The sequence below is a fragment of the Leucoraja erinacea genome, chromosome 1 (genome assembly GCF_028641065.1).
Source record: "Leucoraja erinacea ecotype New England chromosome 1, Leri_hhj_1, whole genome shotgun sequence".
In the NCBI taxonomy this organism is placed as follows: Eukaryota; Metazoa; Chordata; class Chondrichthyes; order Rajiformes; family Rajidae; genus Leucoraja; species Leucoraja erinaceus.
This window is the reverse complement of record NC_073377.1, coordinates 124,080,507-124,100,929: the sequence shown is the minus strand read 5'-3', so window position 1 is coordinate 124,100,929 and position 20,423 is coordinate 124,080,507. Positions and strand designations below refer to the sequence as shown.

The window sequence follows — 20,423 nt, the reverse complement described above, 5'->3', positions numbered from 1 at the left end:
GTCCAACCTCCGCAGTTTTGGGGACAGAGCCTTCTCCAGGGCAGCTCCCAGGCTCTGGAACTCCCTCCCCCAACTGATCCGCAATTCCGTGTCCCTCACCATCTTCCAGTCCCGCCTCAAGACCCATCTCTTCACCTCTGCCTGTCCTTAGCCCCACGTCCCCCTCCCTTTTCATGTGTGCATTAATTGCCTCATATTGTGTTTTGAATTGTATTCTGTCTTTACTTTGTGTACCAGTCATGTCCCTACTATTTATTTAATTCCCCTTACATGTTTTTCCTCTACCTACTAAATTTTTGTAAGGTGTCCTTGAGACTCTTGAAAGGCGCCCATAAATAAAATGTATTATTATTATTTAGAATGACCATCGATCACCCGTACACTACTTATCCCACTTTCGCATCCACTCCCTCCACACTAGGGACAATTTAGAGGCCAATTGACCTAGAAACCCGCAGGGATGTGGGAGGAAAAGTAGAACACCTGGACGAAATGCACATGGTCACAAGGAGAATGGGTAAACGCTACACAGACAGCTCCTGAGGTCTGGATTGAACCCAGATCCCTGGCGCTGTGAGGCAGCAGCTTCTTTTCACAATATTAATTGTCGTGCCAGCACTTATTTGTGCTACACTCCAATAAGTATAAGGTTTCAACTCATCAAGACTCTTAGTTTTCCATTGATTAACTGGTCCGCTCTCCATGTATATACATTACCCCCACTGCCACAAATTTGTATCTCGAGGAACAGCCTTATGTACTGCATTTTATTGAGTGCCTCTTAGAAAATTCAAAAATACCATATTCACTGGTTTCTCGGTATCAACTCTACTGCTTACATCCTAAAAGGACTTGGATACATTTGGCAAATATAATTTCCATTCAGAAAGTTATGTTGATTCTACACAATTGTATTATTATTTTCTAAATGGCCTGCTGCTTCTAACTTAATAAAGGATAACATGTTATCTATAGCAGATGTTCAGCTTACTGCCTTACTTTATGTCTTATTTCTTAGTTAATTTGAGACATTACATGTGTGGTTTTATAATCTGTTTTTGAAGAACTCAGGGAATCTCGGGTAAACAGCTAATTCTTCCTCTTTCCAATTTGGGTACTTTTAATTTGAATCATGAAAACGCACACATCTTTTTGGGGGTAAACTGATTGGAGAGGAAGGTAGATAAAAGCACTGTTGATTCAGAGGCTGATGCCCCATTTTTCCAGACTGATGGATAGTTTGACATAGTGATTGAAGAATTATATATGGAGTTGGATAGACAGAGGAACTGAGAAATTAATGAGAAAGGACAAAGAGAGCCAGCCTTATTTAGAAAATCCCAAAGTCATCTCAAATCCCAAATATGTGCCGATTTGTAGGTTAATTGACTTTGTAAATTGCTCTAGTGTGCAGGGAATGGATGCAAAAGTAAGCTAACATAGAACTGGTGTGAACAAGAGATTGATGGCTGGCATGGGCGAGGTGGGCCGAAGGGCTGGTTTCCATCTGTTTCTTTAAATCATTTGAAATAATTGAATACACAGACGGCATCCGTAGTCAGGATCGAATCGGGGTATCTGCTGCTGTGAGGCAGTAGCTCTAGCGGCTGCACTGTGCCACAATGTAGATAAAAAAGTATCGTCCAAAGAAGAATAAGCCGAATTAAACTTTTTATTCACATTTTCTTGAAGAGGCAGAAGAATTACTTTGGAGCACTCCATCTGCCTTTACATTGAAAATAAACTGCCAATAATACAGTAAAGGAAAAGGGCAATTAAATCTTGACTAAAAAACAGGACATGTAAAAACAAAAGATAAAAATTGAGTACTTAAAAAGTTGGCGGTTACAGGATTTTGACGATTGAAAGTTATATTGTCCTTGTTCCAAAGAGCAAAGATGGATAAACTCAACAAGTTCACGCCTGTCAGTCTAAACTTTTGAAGGCAATAATCATAATCGCGATCGTAATTTATTCGCCAAGTAATTTTTGCAACATACAGTATGAGTAATTTGGTTTGCCATGCAGTCATACCAAAAAAGCAACAAGACACTCAACTACATAAAAATTGATATAAACATCCACCACAGCTGCTCCTCCACATTTCTCACTGTGATGGAAGGCAATAAAGTCTTATCTTCTTTCCTCCCGCGGTCGGGAGCGTCGGACCATCCGCAACCGTTAATCGCGCTCCCACGTCAAAGCTCCCGCATCAAGACGGTCAAACTCCTGCGGCTTGGAGTTCCCGAAATCAGTCTCTCACGAGAGACTACGTGCTCCATGATGTTAAAATTCGCAGCTCCTGCTGGTTTGAGCACCAAAGGCCGACCCCTGGCAAAGGGATCGCCTGCTCCGAGGTGTTAAAGTCTGCAGGCTCCGTGGTTTTGGAGCTCTAGAAATCCCCAACAAGAGGCCGCCAGCTCCACGATGGTAGGAAAGAGATTTTAAAAATTCACCCACCACCCCTCACATAATACAAAACTAAAAATAAACTAAAACATATATTTTACAACAAACTAATAACACAAAAGAAGGAAAAGACAAAGACAGACTGTTGGCGTGGCTGCCCCAGGACAAAAATTAATTGGCTTCTGGAAAAGTATGAATCTGAATATGAAAGATTTTTTGAAAAGCAAATCATGTTTGATTGAGTGCTTTGATGAAGTAACAATTGATGTATATGAGGTTTTTCAAAAGCAGGAAAGGTTTGATGGCACATAACAGACTTGTTGGCAAAATTAAAGCCCATGAGAATGAAAATACTGTGGTTACATGAATGAAAAAGATCAGAGGGAGGTTTAGAGTGATGTGTCCCAGGATTGGGTAGAAGGATGGTAGCTCTTTTTATATATATATTGATCTCCTGAACTTGGATATAATGGGCAAAATTCCAAGTTTTAAAAATCAAAACTGTCATAAGCAATGAGGGAAGTTAGTCTCATATTGAGGACACTGAGCTATTTTGGTGATCAAGTTGAGCTCAAAGATGACGTTTACTGCGGAATGGCATAAATACAATTGGGCAAAGGTCAAAGAAGTCATACTTAAACTTGATAGCTCCTTTATCCATGTACCTGTATAAATGTTTCTTAAACGTTGCGATAATACATGCCTCAATTACCTCCTCCGGCAGCTCGTTCCATACACCCATCACCCCTTGTGTGAAAAAGTTACCTCCTATTAAATTTTTTCCCCTTCATCTTAAACCTATGTCCTCTGGTTCTTGATTTCCCTGCTCTGGGCAAGAGCCTGTGTGTGTCTACCTGATCTATTGCTCTCATGATCTGCAGTTTAAGAATGTAAACATTATTTTGTTGTATTCTTCCATGATGGGATAATAACATTTTCATGCAGCATGTGGTTATGGCCTGGAATGCAGAAACAAAAAGGTGACAGTGACAGAAATATAACCTTTCAATGGTGAATTGAATAATTACTTCAAGGGGAAAGATTGTCAAGGCTGCGGGAACAGAGCAATGAAAAGGGTTGAGGGTTGGTGGAAGTTAGATTAATTGAATGACTGACATGGACCCAGTGAGCCGAAGGGACTAGCTCCATGTTCCTATCACATGACAGGCATCCTATATAAATAGCAGAGAGAGCATAACACTTCGCAAACGACCAACTCACCTGGCTCTAAAGGACACAAATAGCTGGAATAAATCAGCTGGTCAGGCAGCTGCCCTGCAGAACACGGACTGGTGACATTTTAGATCGACACCCTTCATTTAGTCTAGGCAGAATCTGCAGTTCTTTGTTTCCACAACTCACTTGCCTTATCAGCAGAACAAATTCTGAAGAAATATCTAAGAAAAAAAAAATTAAGCCACCACACGAAACAGCATAAAAAAATATATTACCGGGACAGCATTCTAGAGATTTTCATCACATCACTAGCAAGGCTTAGATCAGCAGACTTTTTAAGTTCTCTATTGATGAGTTTCCTTTCTTTGTTATTTAATATTATTATTAATAAAGCTGCATGTCAAAGGTATCATATTTAACGGGGTGAATCGAAAAATAACAGTGCCACTGTTTATTTCATGATTTTGTTGGTTGTAAAAGAGCTCAGAAAATGTTTGTATGTGCCCTCTGTTATAAAGCTGCTGCCTGTGCACCTTAATTTTCTTTTGATATTGGTCATGCTCAGCAAAACAAAGAACACCCTTGCAAAGGAATAATGAAAGTATCAGATCAGTGGGATTGTGAACGAGATAGGATTACAATGCTTTTAAAGATTTGCTTTGATATCTGCCCAGGTTGCTGCGCAGTGGAATAAGGATCTGGAACAATTGCACACTTTTGAACAGGATCAGTTAAAGTGCTCGCAATTGGTGACACACGAAGAAGCTTCTGGAAATGCCCAAAGGGAGATGGTGGTTCGCCTGAGGCAGGTGTTACAGAGAAGTGTCTGTGACCAGCTGAAGGAAGTTATCAGAATGGAGGAATTAGATGCAACTTCGGGCAGGCAACTTCTGCAAGAAAGCTGGCACATTCAGGTAGAAAACTAACGCTGCCAATTCATCTCCCTGTAGGAAAATAATTGAGGGGACGATAGACTGACATTGGTATGGTTTTGAGACAAATGAAGTTGCTTTAAAGAAAGTTAACCAGATTGTATTTAAATCTGGGTGATACTGCTACAATATTTGCTTTGTTACATGTTGTACCATGTGACTGAAAATAAATATTGCAGAGTCTAAACGATATGAACCTCAGACTTCATTAGCAAGCTCATTTAAACCATTTCCAATTTATGTTGTTTGTTTAGTAAACTTAGTAATGTTTTACTAAATTTACTAAAGGACGGCACAGAGGCGCTGCTGTAGATTTGTTGCCTTACAGTGCCAGAGGCAAGGGTTTGATGTTGACTACGGGTGCTGTGCATACAGAGTTGGCACCTTCTCCCTGTCACTGCATGGGTTTTCTCTGACTGCTCCGGTTTTTCCCACACCCCAAAGAAGTGCAGGTTTGTAGGTAATTGGGTTTTGTAAAGTGTAAAGGTTTTGTGACCTAGTGTATGGGTGATCATTGGTCACTCCGTCTGCAATAGAGATCTACCTCAATGCACAAAACTGGAAAATCATTTAACTACAACAACAACAACTTACATTTGTATAGTAACTCTTGACATAATGAACGCCTTCCCAATGCAGTTAACAAGATTACAATCAAAGAAAAGCTTGAGAAAATTTCACATCATGCCACAGGAATGGGGTTTCATGACTGCCTTTTAAAGGTTTGTGATGGATGTAATGTAGTTTAATGTTTACCTATTCAACCCCTCCCCAGCCCCTGATGACTCACTTCTATGTGATTATATTGTGCTTTCTCATATGGTCTCGCCATATTGAGAAAATATGGATAAAGAGAATGGGGGAATGGAAATGGCCTTTATTTACAAAGACACACGAACTTCAGATGCTGAACTCTTGAGCAAAGTGCTGAAGTAACAGCGACTCAGGCAGCATTTGTGGAGGGAATGGACAGGCTACATTTTGGGCCGGTACTCTTCTTTTGCTAGATCTCTTCAATTAGTCTGAAAATGGTACCTGTTAATTTCTTCCATAGATGTTGCCTGACCCGTCGTGTTACTCCAGCACCTTGTGTTTTACTCTTTATTTACATTTGCTTAGCCTCGTCAGGCCTGCCACTTCTGACACCAGATTTATTTACTTCCTCTACTTTTTATCTCACATTAACAGCAATGAGTTGGACTACTTGGTAACATTGAGACTAGTCAGCTCACTTTCTTATTCCAGTTGCAGTTTGCAGCCTTAGCATATCCTGAGATCTGCTTTGGACCAAACCCAAGGGCATCCCTGAGATTTCTTCAGTATAATGAATTAATACATGATTCAATACATGGACATAAGGAACCTCATTTATATAGCATCTGTTGGAGTAGTTTGTGCCCAGGAAACTCTGTTTACATTGGTTGAGATTTAGCAGTGAAGCCAAAGGAGTTTCTTTGCGTGGATGGAACAAGCTGCCAAAGGCAGGTACTATAACAACATTTTTTAAAAATACATTTAGACAGGTACAAGGATGGCAAAAGTTTAGAGGGATATGGAAATAGGCAAGTAGTCCAGAAGGGCCTGTTTCCACGGTGTATCACTCTCTGATTTCATCATCCATCATCATCCATCATCACCATTGACTTCAATGTTTCAATCACCCATTACTAGCAGGTTCTGATTATTGCCTCTCCACTCTGCCAGAATATTGCCTTGGGCTAATGGAAGTTTGCCACTGGAGCCAATTACCATGAAGGTTGATGCTACATTTAGTAATTTACTTTTTCAAGGTGCTACAGAAATTCAATGCACTGTTTCATTGGAAAGTCTAATGTGCCCTCAGCTACCCAAAGATGGAAAAGGCCATGGGAGCAGTTACCATTACCATGAGGGGGAAATTACAATAAATTTGGTTAACCTATTGTATTTATGCTAAAACATTCTACGCGTAGTAAAGAGCAGAATGTGATGCTCGTAGAATCATACAGTGTGGAAACAGGCCCTTCAGCCCAACTTTCCCACGCTGACCAAGATGTCCCAGCTACTAAACTAGGTCCACCTGCCTGCATTTGACCCATATCCTTCCAAACCTCATATAGGATAATGTGCTGTGAACTTTAGATAGTTTCATTTTATTTCTGAAAAGTATATCAAATGCAAAATGGTCAAGTGGATTTTGAAAGATAATGCATGTAATTGTTCTTTAGTCTGAATATTGTGTGCTTTTCAGTTTCAGCTGGACATGCTAATGGACCAACAGCTGGCATTCCAGAGAAAAATACTCGAGGAGAATTTTTTTATTAAGAGAAATCTAGTGAAAAGAATACATCATGGTGTTGACCACAGAAAACATCTCCTGAACACAGCTGCCCTGCACATTGCAGACCTCATCAGACTGGTTAAAAAGTAAGACACAGTTATCACTGAAAGCAAACATATCCATTAGAGAATTGTTCCTTATATGTCCAGATTTCAGCTTGGGGGGCATTTTATTAGATGAGAAAAACACTTTTTTTGCTGGAGTAACTCAGCGGGTCAGGCAGCATCTGTGGAGGGAATGGGAAGGTGACATTATGGGTTGAGAGCCTTCAGTTTTAATGGATTTGTTTGCTCCTGGTATGCACAGAGGATGAGGATAGGCTAAAAATGTTTCTGGTGAAAGGTGTTAAGGGCCTGTCCCACTTGGGCGTCATTTGTACGTCACGCAGGTGGCGCGAGAAGATTTTGTGAATCCCAAAATCCAGGGGCAGCGCGCGCGACCGCACGTCACTGCCTACGCCACCACTCCTAACCAGGAGCCATGCGCGTGTAATGCACGCCATGCGCGAGTCATGACACGTAAATTATGTCGCGTAAATAACACGGAAATTACGCCCAAGTGGGATAGGCCCTTTAGACTTAAGCTGTTAACACTTTATCCCACTCCACACGTGCTATCTGACCTGCCGAGTTTTTCCAGCATTGACTACTCATTTTAGATTTGTGGCATCAGTAGTATTATTTTCATTATCTTACAGAGGCAGAAAAACTCATTACAATACATTAATTCTGACTGTATACAGAGTAATCTCCAGGAAGACTGTAATTAAAAGATTTGTGTTGAAAAATGCACAGCTATTAACAAATGACTGAGGAACAGAGCCAAGCAACAGTAACCCAGAGCAACAAAAGTTGTTCAATAAAGGTATGAAGAATGGACGACCCAAACCGTCATGTATCCATGTTCTCCGGAGATCCTGCCTGATTGGTTCAGTTACTCCAGCACTTTGTGTCTTGTTTTTGTTAACCACGTCTGCAGTTCCTTGTTTCAACGAAGATTGTATATTATTAGCCTTTTTTTTTCAGTGGATGTCAGAATTATTGAAGGAGATGGCAAGTATTTTGATAACAACCTGCCACAGTAAGTTCCTCTGAGATAAACTGCTACTTTGGAGTCACATAATTATGCTTCAGCACATTCCGATACAGACTGTAGATAATTAAGTATCACGTTGCGGCCTGACATTACCTCGATAATCTGCTTGGTAACATTTATAAAAGAACAATTCATCTGTGGATTGTGTGTTGCAGGTAAGGTCAGCATTTAGAATCCATCTCTCGTGGACCACACGATGTCTGCAATGCAAGATAGAAAATTCTGGGATTTTGCCCTTGTTGGTATATTTCAAAGTCAGTATGGCATGTGACTTAAGTGAAGGTGTTCCCACGTGCCTCCTGCCTTTCCACTTCTGGGTGAAAGATGTTACAGGCTTAGGAGATGTTTTCAAAAAACAGTTTTGATATGCACAGAACCAGCCCTACCATTGCCAGATTATCCAGTACATGTTGGATAAGAGATTAAAAAAATTGGTCAGAAGATAAGGTGAAATCCCCTTGTATCGTCCAGTGGACAAAAACTCATTGCCCATAAAAAAGCCGCCTAAAAAATTTAAGCAGCAATGTGATTTAGGTTAGTTGATCTGCTTTAGTGACTTTAAAAACAAATCAAGCTGCAATATCCTTGTTGCAGGCAAGGGCAACAAATAGGATGAAAAAGAAATGGGAAAAAAAATCTGGCACTAGTACAAAGCTTTCAAAGCTTTGATAACTAAAGCAGACTCTAAGAGCCTGTGATGGTTTCTTGTGTTGTAATCTAGCTATTAATTCCCTTGAGTGAATAACGGTATAAACACAAGTGACTTCTTACACAGAGCTTTATAGCTGAATCATGAATATATACAATATATCTGCCTTCAATGTCTTCTATCGTTGATATATGTTTAAAGGGTATAATAATAGGGGAGTTATACTTAAAAAAGGTGACTTTCCTCAATGTGTATGGACCAAATTTTGATAGCCCTCTGTTTTTTAAGAGAATTCTTAACAATATTCCGGAATGTACACAACAAAGCTTAATAATCGGTGGAGATTTAAATTGTACATTGGATGCTTGTTTGGATAGATCATCAACTCAAAGAAAACTAAAATCTCAATCAAGTGAACATACATTAATACTACTAATATTAAGGATGTCTGGAGAATTGAAAATCCATCGGGCCGAGAATATTCATTTTATTCACCAGTACATAAAACTTACTCAAGGATAGACTATTTTTTAGTAGATTCAAAACTTATCCCATTTACCTATAACTCGCAATATCATAACATCATAATCTCAGACCACGCCCCACTAACATTTATGATCAAACTAAACGGAATGGTAGAGACACAGTCACAATGGAGATTTAATCCCCAAATTTTAAAAGATAAGTTATGTAATGAATACCTAGTAAAACAGATTAAAATATTTTTTGAGGCTAACGATAGCCCTGAAATCTCTGCTTCCCTTCTTTGGGAAACATTTAAAGCATTTGTACGAGGAGCATTAATTTCTTCCCAATCATTTTTTAATAAAGAGAATAGGGCCAAACAACAGAAACTGGAAATGGAAATAAAGCAATTAGACACAGAAAATGCAGCAGCACCATCCACGATAAAACACATTAAAATTGCAGTACTGAAATATAAACTAAACAAGATATATTCAGACCAAGTTATAAAACTTTATCAACATACAAAACAATTAAATTTTGAATTTGGTGATAAACCACAAAACTATTAGCGCGTCAACTTCGTAAATTGGATGGGGAAAAACAATATACAAAATTAGAACAGACAAGGGAGAAACGTTAACACTGCCTAAAGATATTAATGATCGATTTCTACAATACTACCAAAAATTGTATTCATCTAAAATAACAGAACAATCAACGGGAATGGAAATATTTTTACAGAATTGTAAGCTTGCGGGTCTAGATCAGAAAGAGAGAGAATTACTAGGGGTTGAAATTACGATAAAAGACATCGACGAGTCAATCAAATCTTTAAAAAACAGAAAGGCTGCAGGCCCCGATGGTCTAAATTCTGAATTTTATAAAAAAAATTATGATTTGCTTTCCCCACGCCTACAGACAATGTACAAATATGCTTACACTCAACAGAAACTCCCAGAAACTCTAAATGAATCTACAATCATACTCATACCAAAAACGGACAAGGATCTTGAAGACCCAGGTTCATACAGAGCCATAGCCCTCTTAAATACTGATCAGAAAATATTAACTAAAATTCTATCTAATAGATTGATCTTAGTGATCAGCAAATTAATACATCCCCACCAAACAGGGTTTATGCCAAACCGTTATTCATTTTATGATCTGAGAAGATTATTTAATATTATATACTCCAATAGAATTCCTAATGCAGATCTAGCAATTATTTCGTTAGATGCTGAAAAAAGCATTTGACCAGGTAGAATGGCCATATTTATTTTCGGTGATGGAAAAATTTCAACTAGGAGAGAAGTACTGTACATGGGTTAAATTGTTATATTCTAATCCAACAGCCAGAACATTGACAAACAAAATGTTATCAACTAAATTTAATCTCTCTAGAGGCTGTAGACAAGGATGTTCACTATCCCCACTATTATTTACTCTTGCAATCGAACCCCTAGCAGAAAGCGTTAGAAACCATCCAGGGATTCTGGCCTTTATAAATCAGAGCATTGAGTATAGAAGTTGGGATGTAATGTTAAAATTGTACAAGGCATTGGTGAGGCCAATTCTGGAGTATGGTGTACAATTTTGGTCGCCTAATTATAGGAAGGATGTCAACAAAATAGAGAGAGTACAGAGGACATTTACTAAAATGTTGCCTGGGTTTCAGCAACTAAGTTACAGAGAAAGGTTGAACAAGTTAGGGCTTTATTCTTTGGAGAGCAGAAGGTTAAGGGGGGACTTGATAGAGGTTTTTAAAATGATGAGAGGGATAGACAGAGTTGACGTGGAAAAGCTTTTCCCACTGAGAGTAGGGAAGATTCAAACAAGGGGACATGACTTGAGAATTAAGGGACTGAAGTTTAGGGGTAACATGAGGGGGGACTTCTTTACTCAGAGAGTGGTGGCTGTGTGGAATGAGCTTCCAGTGAAGATTCAAACAAGGGGACATGACTTGGAGGCAGGTTCATTTTTTAGGGGTATTGAGGGGGGAAAATCAATTGGTATGGAATGAGTTATATGGATGGGTTATATGGAGGGAAGGGAATGGAGGGTTATGGTCTGAGCGCAGGTATATGGGACTAGGGGAGATTATGTGTTCGGCACGGACTAGAAGGGTCGAGATGGCCTGTTTCCGTGCTGTAATTGTTATATGGTTATATGGTTTAATAATATATGGATACAATACTAGAGACACAAGGAATAAAATTTCCTTATATGCAGATGATGTACTAATATATATTACAAAGTTAGAAACTAGTATTCCAAACCTATTAAATCTAATAACTCAATTTGGTCAGTTTTCGGGATATAGAATTAATTGGAATAAAAGTGAAATCATGCCAATAACAAAATTCAATTTACATACAATACAACAATCCCCTTTTTTACCGCAACTGCTGTACCTATTTTGGTAAGGTTTGGCTTTGCCAAATTTCTTATTTTATTTTTGTGCAGTCCATATTAAAAACATGAATTTCTGGCTGGAAGAAATGGATCGACAACCAGATTGGTTAATGATGGAAAAGGAAGACTGTCTACCTTTTGAAATAGGTCCGATCATATTTGCCCCCACAAAACTGCACAAAAAAACCTATAAAGAAAACCCCATAATACATAGTTGAATACGAATTTTGAAACAGATAAAAAAAGGTTTAAAATTGAATAATACACCACTATGCCTTCCCATTGCAAATAATCCTTTATTCAAATCATCCTTTATGGACAAAGGTTTCATACAATGGAAAAATTATGGAATCAAAAATATTGGACATCTTTATGGGAAAGGCACTTTTCTTTCATTTCAAGAGTTACTACAGAATTATGGACTGCACTCAAATAATTTCTTCAGATATCTACATATTAGAGATTATTTTAAATCTAATACACAAGTCTACAGGAGTAGGGAATCAGAAATTCTTGATGAATGTTTGAACAAGCATCCTAATACTGAAAAACTAATAGCTTATATTTATAACACCCTACTAAACAATGAGGTACCAACGACCGAACCTTATAGATACAAATGGGAAAATGAAATAGGTCACCTTTTAACGAAAGATATGTGGGACGAAAGTTTACAACAAATACATCTATGTTCATTAAATGCCAGACATACTTTAATACAATTCAAGGTCTTACATAGACTACACTACTCTAAAATAAAACTAAATAGAATCTTCCCACAAATCTCTCCTATTTGTGATAAATGTCTACATCTAGAGGCTAATTTAACACATACGTTTGCAAACTGTATAAAACTTAAACATTTCTGGACTGATATTTTTGAAATAACTTCAGAAGTTATTAATACAAAACTGGACCCAGACACAAAATTAATAATACGGAATATCAATATCTATCAATAAATGGAATATCAGAGCAAAGTTTAACACTCACAACAAATCAAAGAAATTTCCTCAACTACAGTATAATAATCGGGAAAAAATTAATATTAAAATTTTGGAAAGGCCCTACAACCCCCACAATTAAAATGTGGATTACGGAAATGTCGGAGACCCTATACTTAGAAAGAATTAGACTCGTCTTAATGGACAAAGAAGATCTTTTCGATAAAATCTGGGCTCCATTCATTAACTATCTGAAGGGATAGATTGGCACAGCACGAGGACCCAACTGAAACTTGAACTCAGGATCAGATGAAAAGCTATACTTTCTACGAACCTATCTCCATTGACGTATTATAGGTAACCCATTCCACCTCTTCCGTTTTTCTGTTTTTTTAATTTTTTAATTTGTAACTTTCTTACCCTCTCTTTCTCTCTCTTTCTATAAAAAATAAAAACACTAGAAGCAGAAGTAATTGATAATTGAAAATTTTAATAATGTATGACTGATGTATATGAAAAGTCTTTTTACTATAATATGTAACTATACTTTATAATATGTCTACTTCTAATAAAAATATTATTTAAAAAAAAAACAAAAAAAAAAACAAATCAAGCTGCAATACCCTTGTTGCAGGCAAGGGCAACACATAGGATGAAAAAGAAATGGGGAAAAAAATCTGGCACTAGTACAAAGCTTTCAAAGCTTTGATAACTAAAGCAGACTCTAAGAGCCTGTGATGGTTTCTTGTGTTGTAATCTAGCTATTAATTCCCTTGAGTGAATAACGGTATAAACACAAGTGACTTCTTACACAGAGCTTTATAGCTGAATCGTGAATATTGTTTTACTGGATGTTTGAACAAATTAAATAGTGCTGTAAAAGTGAACGCTACCAAAGTGTATGGCCCAATTCTGCATTGAATAGCTGTTTAGCAGTGATGGACACTTACTTTACAATTCAGATTGGGTGTATTTGATGAGAAACAGCAGTGACAAGTTGCAATCCTTGCTGGTTTTTTGTTAGAGGTGTTCACTCCACAAATGTAAATCAAGATGTGCGCAGATCAAGTGTAGCAGACTCCCTGCGCCATTAGTCCCCTTTTCCTTCATTTCTAGGGTAAAACAGATTCTATAGTTAAGGGCTGTACAGTAGCACAGCGGTAGAGTTGCTGCTTCACAGCCCCAAAGATTCCATTTCAATCCTGACTACAGGTGCTGTCTGTATGGATTTGCACATTCTTCCTGTGACCACGTGCGATTTCTCTTGGTGCTCTGATTTCCTCCCAAACTCCAAAGACATACAGGTTAGCAGGATAATTAGTAAAATTGTAAATTGTCCTAGGAGTGTAGAATAATGCTAACGTGAAGGCTAGTTGCTGAGGACTCGGTGGGACAAAGAGCCCGTTTCAATGGTGTATCTTCAAAGTAAAGTAAAGTTGGATCCTCCAGTGGTTTGTTTTTTTTGCTGTGGATTCCACTATTTGAAGCCTCTTGTGTCTATAGTTGAATTGTTCTCTTACCCTGTGGCTTTGCTTCTGTTTGGCTGAAGCATAATTTGATATGTATTAAAACTAGATGAGATTGTGGCCATAGCCGAGCAAGCAACCAAGAAGTAATTTCCCAAGAACTTTGCTCTCCTTCTGACTCCTTCACTATTTGGTACATTTAAAAAAGACATTTGGGCAGGTACATGGATAGCAAAGTATCAGAGGGATATGGGCCAAATGCATGCAGGTAGGACTAGTATAGATGGGGCATCTTGGTTGGCATGGGCAAGTTGGGCCAAAGGACCGGCTTCTGTGCTGTATGACTCTAATAGCATCATTGATATGTGACTCCAAGCTTCTGATTGGGGCTAATAGTTGCTGAATGGGGGCGAGCTTTCTTCAACAGGTGGTCGGGCTATTTCATCTTGTAATGAGGAGAGAACTTTTTTCACACAGAGAGTGGTGAATCTCTGGAACTCTCTGCCACAGAGGGTAGTTGAGGCCAGTTCATTGGGCTATTTAAGAGGGAGTTAGATGTGGCCCTTGTGGCTAAGGGGATCAGGGGGTATGGAGAGAAGGCAGGTAGGGGATACTGAGTTGGATGATCAGCCATGATCATATTGAATGCAGGCTCGAATGGCCTACTCCTGCATCTAATTTCTATGTTTCTATGTAAATTAAAGTTACACACGGTGTTGGAGTAACTCATCGGGCCTGGCACAATCTCTGGAGAAAAAGGATGTGATGTTTTGAGTCTGAACCCTTCTTCAGACTGAAAGTAGAAGGGGGGAGGGAACTGGAGGGAGGAAAGGCCAGAACAAATCATGACCAGCAAAAGCTGATGGTATAAACCAGTGTCTGCAGTTCCTTCCTACTCATCTTGTCGGCTATTACACAATGATATTGGTCAAAGCGACAAAGCCAAATGTCCTATTTATGCTTCAGTCTAGAGCAGGTCAGTGGTAGAAGTAAAACTAGAGAAGAAGAAATTGGAGCAGAATCAACAAAGGAAATTAATGATATTCTAAAGTCGCTAGTGTGGTTCATGAAAACAATGCAATTGAACCTCCCTTTTTTTTTTAATTTGCTTAGTAGATAGTGACTTTCCCCCAGCTCTGTATTTCACTGCCAGTGAAATCATTAAATCCCTATTGGTAAAGTTGGAGGATCAGTCAATGCAGCTATTAGGAATGTGCATCCTGGATATAGTGCAGCAACAAGGTTACTGAGGAGAGTAAGTACATTTAAGAGCATGTTTTGTTTTTCATTCCAAGGAGGAAATGATCTGAAGCTTGATTCTCTTTTGTTATATTGCATTGTGATGGAATCATTGGGAAAGTAGGAGATATTTAAGCTTATTACTCTCTTGCACCTCATCCTTAACAACTATCTATAATACCGGAGCATGACAGAGTCCTTGACTGCATTGCCTGTATTTCCTGCACCATTGGTCTCAACACCCATCCCGCACCCCCACTTCCCAGACAGAGTGACAATGTAGTTGTCCGTACTTTTCCATGGATTGTCACCCTGTCGAGGTGAAGAAGCTTGTGTGGACCTGAGATCCTGAGAGTGATGCCGTCTGTGGAGCTATGCTCCTGGTAAGGCCACCCATAGTGGTAAGGTGGAGGGTGAGGTCTCTGACAAAGAGCAATCCAATCAAGACCCCAACAGTGGAACAGGTATAGGCCGATGGCTGACAGTGGAGCGTCACAACGGCTGAGAAGGCGGATGAAGGCTGCAGCAGAAAAGGGTCTCCGATCATCTTGGACTCCATGTCACTGGATCCTGACCCAGATCTGTCAAGGACTGTGTGATGGGTGTCTGTGCACCAGTCTCCCCACGTTAAATAAAGTCACGCACAGGCACCCTCCATATAGGGAATAACACCCTGGAGACACCCTTGGTCAGCCATGACCGAAGGGGACCTAAGAACTTTTCAACGCACCAACTTCCAAATTCAACAGATCATCCTTTGCAATTTTTGCTACCTTCATGACATTCCACCACAAGAGGCATCTTCACCTCCCTTCTCCTTTCGATATTCTATAACTCCTCCAATTTCACCAGTCCTTCCAGATGAAAAAAGCAATTCACTTGCTCTTCTCATCCAGGGAAACCAAACACCAGTTGGTTTACTGCTTTGCGAAACATTCAATCTGTAGGAGTGACTCTGAGCTTCTCTCCCACACTCCATCCTACTCTCACGTTGCTGTACATGTTTATGGCCTTCTGCACTGTGCTAATGAGACCCAAGGTAATCTTGAAGGGCCACCTCATCTTCCATTTGTGCATGTTGCAATCTTCTGACCTCACATCAGATTAATCAATTTCAGGTCAGTCACTTCCTATGCATCAGATCTGACCAGTTCAGCATTTAGGTTATCCATCAGTAATATTAATTCAGTTTTTCGCTTGCCACAAGCCCTGCTTACAAGGTACTTCCTCCAGCTCTGAATTTCCGGCTTTTGCAAATGGCTTTGATTTCTCTCTCCAATTGCCCTCATTAAACAAACCATCTTGACGGCTTCGTCCACACCTCATCACCATGGCAACCCTGACCTCATTCGAATGGAGATATTCCCTTTATCACATCCTTCCCTCTCCATACTGCTTGCAAATAATCCAACTAGTTTTCTCTTTTCCAATTCTGATGAAGAATCTCTGAATTGAAATATTAAGTGTTCCTCTTTTCACATTTGCTTTCTCACCTGCTGAGAGTTTGCAATAGTTTCTATATATATATATATTATATATATATATGTGTGTGTGTGCGTGTGTGTGTGTGTGAACTGCAGATGCTAGTTTAAATCGAAGGTAGACACAAAATACTGGAGTAACTCAACGGGTGAGGCAGCATCTCTGGAGAGGAATGGGTGACGTTTCGGGTAGAGACCCTTCTTCTGAAGAAACGCTGCCCATTTCTTCTCTCCAGAGATGCTGCCTCACCCGCTGAGTTACTCCAGTATTTGTGTCTATATGTACATATTTATATATGTATGGCAGGGCATGGGTCCAGGTTTATAGTGACTGCCTCGTGGATGACAGCTGCATGCTTAAAATAGCTGGAGTGTTTGCCTCGATCTACATAATTGATTGCCTCCTCTTTTCTCCCACCATTCTCATTTCTGTCACGCACTAAATGGCAGCATTTCCTATTTCTTTTGGGGGTTTTCTGACCTTTGGCAAGTCACCCTGCATGGACATTCACGCTAAGGCAGGAAAATAATTTAAATTGTAATGAGGACAATTATGCTTTAGGAATTAATTGGCCTGCAATTAGAGTTCAAGAGAGTAACAAAAACAATCTGTGAGAATAGGTTTGACCGTCTGGCCTTTTGGGTGTCACTAATTGATGTAATTTGCATTGTTATAAAAGTATTTCAGAAGATGATTGAATTTTAATTTGTGAAGCAAAAATGAAACATTAACTTGTGGTGCACTTGTAATTTTACATGACAACTTAAAGCCAAAAGTGGAAGTTGGAGTGTTGTCACTTTACCAGATAGACATTGCTTAAGGGAATAAAGCATTTAATATTAAAAATATACTTAATGGCATTGCTGCCATGTTGCATTTTTCATTCTGGGTTCAGCAGAATGGTAATTGCTTGTAGTTATTGAACTAATTCACCAAGTGATTTCATTTTCATTAAAGAGATTGCTACTTTTTAATATTGGAAATAGGTTGGGGATTGATATTTTTATGTCGTTTTTCTCTTTGATTGAATGTAAGTAATCTGATCCAAATCTTAGTCAAAACGTAAAGTGACAAAGGTACCTGTTGTGCTGTTGTGTTTTAGACAATCCTTGGCCACAGGACTTCTCTCACATTGTTTAGTCTTTCCCAGATAGAAGATAATCCAGCAACCACTTTGCCAGTTTCTGTTAGGCTTCAACTAATCTATGCCAGTTTAATTTATAACGCAATAAAGGCATCATGCACATGCAAAGACAATGGGCATCAACGTAAACTTTAGAAGCAGAGGAGAACCTCCCCAGTGCATACTTGGCCATTTAGTAAGATCATAAGCTTATGAAAGAATATGATAGCAGGGACGTTTACTTATGTAGGAGCCTGCCTGTTTGAGCAGTTTGCTACAGGTTAGCCTGGTGTATATAGAGTGGTTTACAAAATAACCTTTCTTAAGAGTGGATGCTTACTACAAAATGAAACCACAGGAGCAGGTGTGATGGGGATGATCTTAATTTCAAAAGATACACCAGATTGTGTCAGGTAGAAACATAACATTTCAATGTGCTTCAAAAAGCAACCAGGTCCATTATTAATGGATAGACACAAAAAGCTAGAGTAACTCAACGGGTCAGACAGCATCTCTGGAGGAAAGGAATAGGTGACTTTTCAAGTCGAGACTTTTCTTCAGTAGAAAGGAAGGTTCCTTCCTACACCATTATCAATGGAGGCGGGATAAGGTGCAGGCAATCGAAGACAGGTCCCTTCATGCTCTGTTTGTGGTTAAGTACTAACGGCTGGCTGTCCTCTCAGTCTTGAGAAATAAGGCCGGAATTTTGGACGGTAATCCTCAGTGGCTTTCCGGTGCTGCCTGAGGAACAGGATTGCTTTTTCTCTTCAAACAGCCCTTGAACCCATGTGACCTCCCAGTGTTCAGCCCTCTGCAGACAGACCTCTCCTAATATCATTCAAGACCCGCTTGCTATCTCTACATGCCTCTGTGAACTTCTCTCCTCTTCCTCCCTCTGAGCACTCTGAGTCATTTCATCGACAACTGACGACTCTATCCTCTTCACCCCTGTTGTGCCTTGTGACATTGGAATCATTTCTTGTTCATAGCTCACCATGGCACCAGTAAAATGTCACTCCGTGTTCATTTCCTGTCTTTTCAGATCAATCCGGGTTTTTCATCTCCACAGGAATTGATACTGAATTCCAGTGAAATAAAATGCACAAAAATAGCTTTTAGGCTCCAGACATTATTTGCCTAAAGAGAGACTGCAATTTACAAAGCTTTGTGGAATGATTCAACATTATTTGAAAAAGCTTGCAATATGTAATTTGTGTTACAAATTGTTGCATTTGATAATAATTGTCAGTACTTCAAGTGTAAAAATATAAAACCTCTATCGTTTTGCAGATATTTTTCGTAGTTTATTGGAAAATTTTAAACCTGTCAGTTACCATTATTCCCATAAGTTTACAGTATGCATTTTTAGATTCTAATTAAATTCAGAGGGAAGTAGTTTGGTGGTTGAGCAATCAGTGCTCTTGTCAATGGGGTGCCAATTAAATGACTTGCATTTGATGTATGAGGGATAAAATGGGAAAACTTTAATCAAAGACGGGGAATTAAGCAAAAGGCAAGGCATTAATTGTGAAATGCAGACATGCCGCACAAAACAGATCATAGCGTAACCACTCATTTAATATTTGATGTCTGCTTTGCACATCCGCTGTAACAAAGCTTTAATCTAACAGAACATGAAAGGAAGATCAATAGGCAGCCAAATCAATATGTTGGGATGTGCGCACCACACACTAAACCTGCTCTCTGGTATTCATTTTTCACTGGAGAATCCCTGAACCCCAAGCATATGCCAAAAATTCATTATTTTTCCATTTTGTCACATGCTGCTGCTGGCATTCATTGTTCAGTGCCCATAAGTTGTTTAGTTTAGAGATACAGCACGGAAACAGGCCCTTCGGCCCACTGAATGGCACCGACCAGCGATCCCACACATTAACACTATCCTAGTCACACACTAGGGATAATTTACACATAAAACAAGCCAATTAATCTACAAACCTGGACGTCTTTGGAGTGTGGGAGGAAACTGAAGATCGCGGAGAAAACTCACGCGGTCATGGGGAGAACGTACAAACTCCGTACAGATAGTGCCCATAGTCGGGATTGAACCCGGGTCTCCAGTGCTGCAAGCGCTGTTAGGCAACAACTCTACTGCTGCGCCACAGTGGCCGCACACTTTACGTTAGTTTAAAGTTAGTAGTGGAGAAAGCAAACATGGGGAAATGCAAAACAGATATAGGTTATGGATTCAGAATATATTTACATTTTTTATATAATGTGAATCCCTCTATAATTGTTAACATTGTATTGAGCAGCATTTGGAAAAAAAGTTCTTAAATGCTAAATGGTTCTAAAACAAACCAAAATAAGGCCTTTTATACCCATTTCATATCAGAAAAAAAATACCAGTTTGACTGTTTACCTTTGAGGTAGGAATTTATTTCCCCAGTCCAGCATGGGGAAGGGAATGACTATTTTCCATAATGCTTTCCATTGATCACTTGAGCAAATGTGTACACCACACTTAAAATGCTGGTCACAGAACCATGAGTGCCCCCCCTGGAAACTTATATGTCGGCATTCTGTGATGCGAGAACACAGATGCTGTCAAAAAAAGGGAGAGACAAGGAAATGCGGGTGCTGGAATTTGGAGCAAAACACAATGTTGGAGGAACTCAGCAGGTCAGGGAACATCTGTGGAGGGAATGGACAGGCAATGTTGCAGTACAGGACCCTTTCCCAGACTG

The 20,423-nt window shown here is 39.3% G+C and overlaps 1 protein-coding gene across 1 annotated transcript in view; it reads left to right on the top strand.

Moving 5' to 3' along the window:
- The window catches only part of LOC129695846 (limbin-like), a 146,925-nt gene that overhangs the window by 66,770 nt on the left and 59,732 nt on the right, over positions 1 to 20,423 (top strand). Inside the window, exons 11-12 of the mRNA XM_055633261.1 lie at positions 4,260 to 4,499; positions 6,748 to 6,923. Of these exons, the coding sequence (XP_055489236.1) occupies positions 4,260 to 4,499; positions 6,748 to 6,923 (416 nt within the window). The remainder of the gene's footprint in view (positions 1 to 4,259; positions 4,500 to 6,747; positions 6,924 to 20,423) is intronic.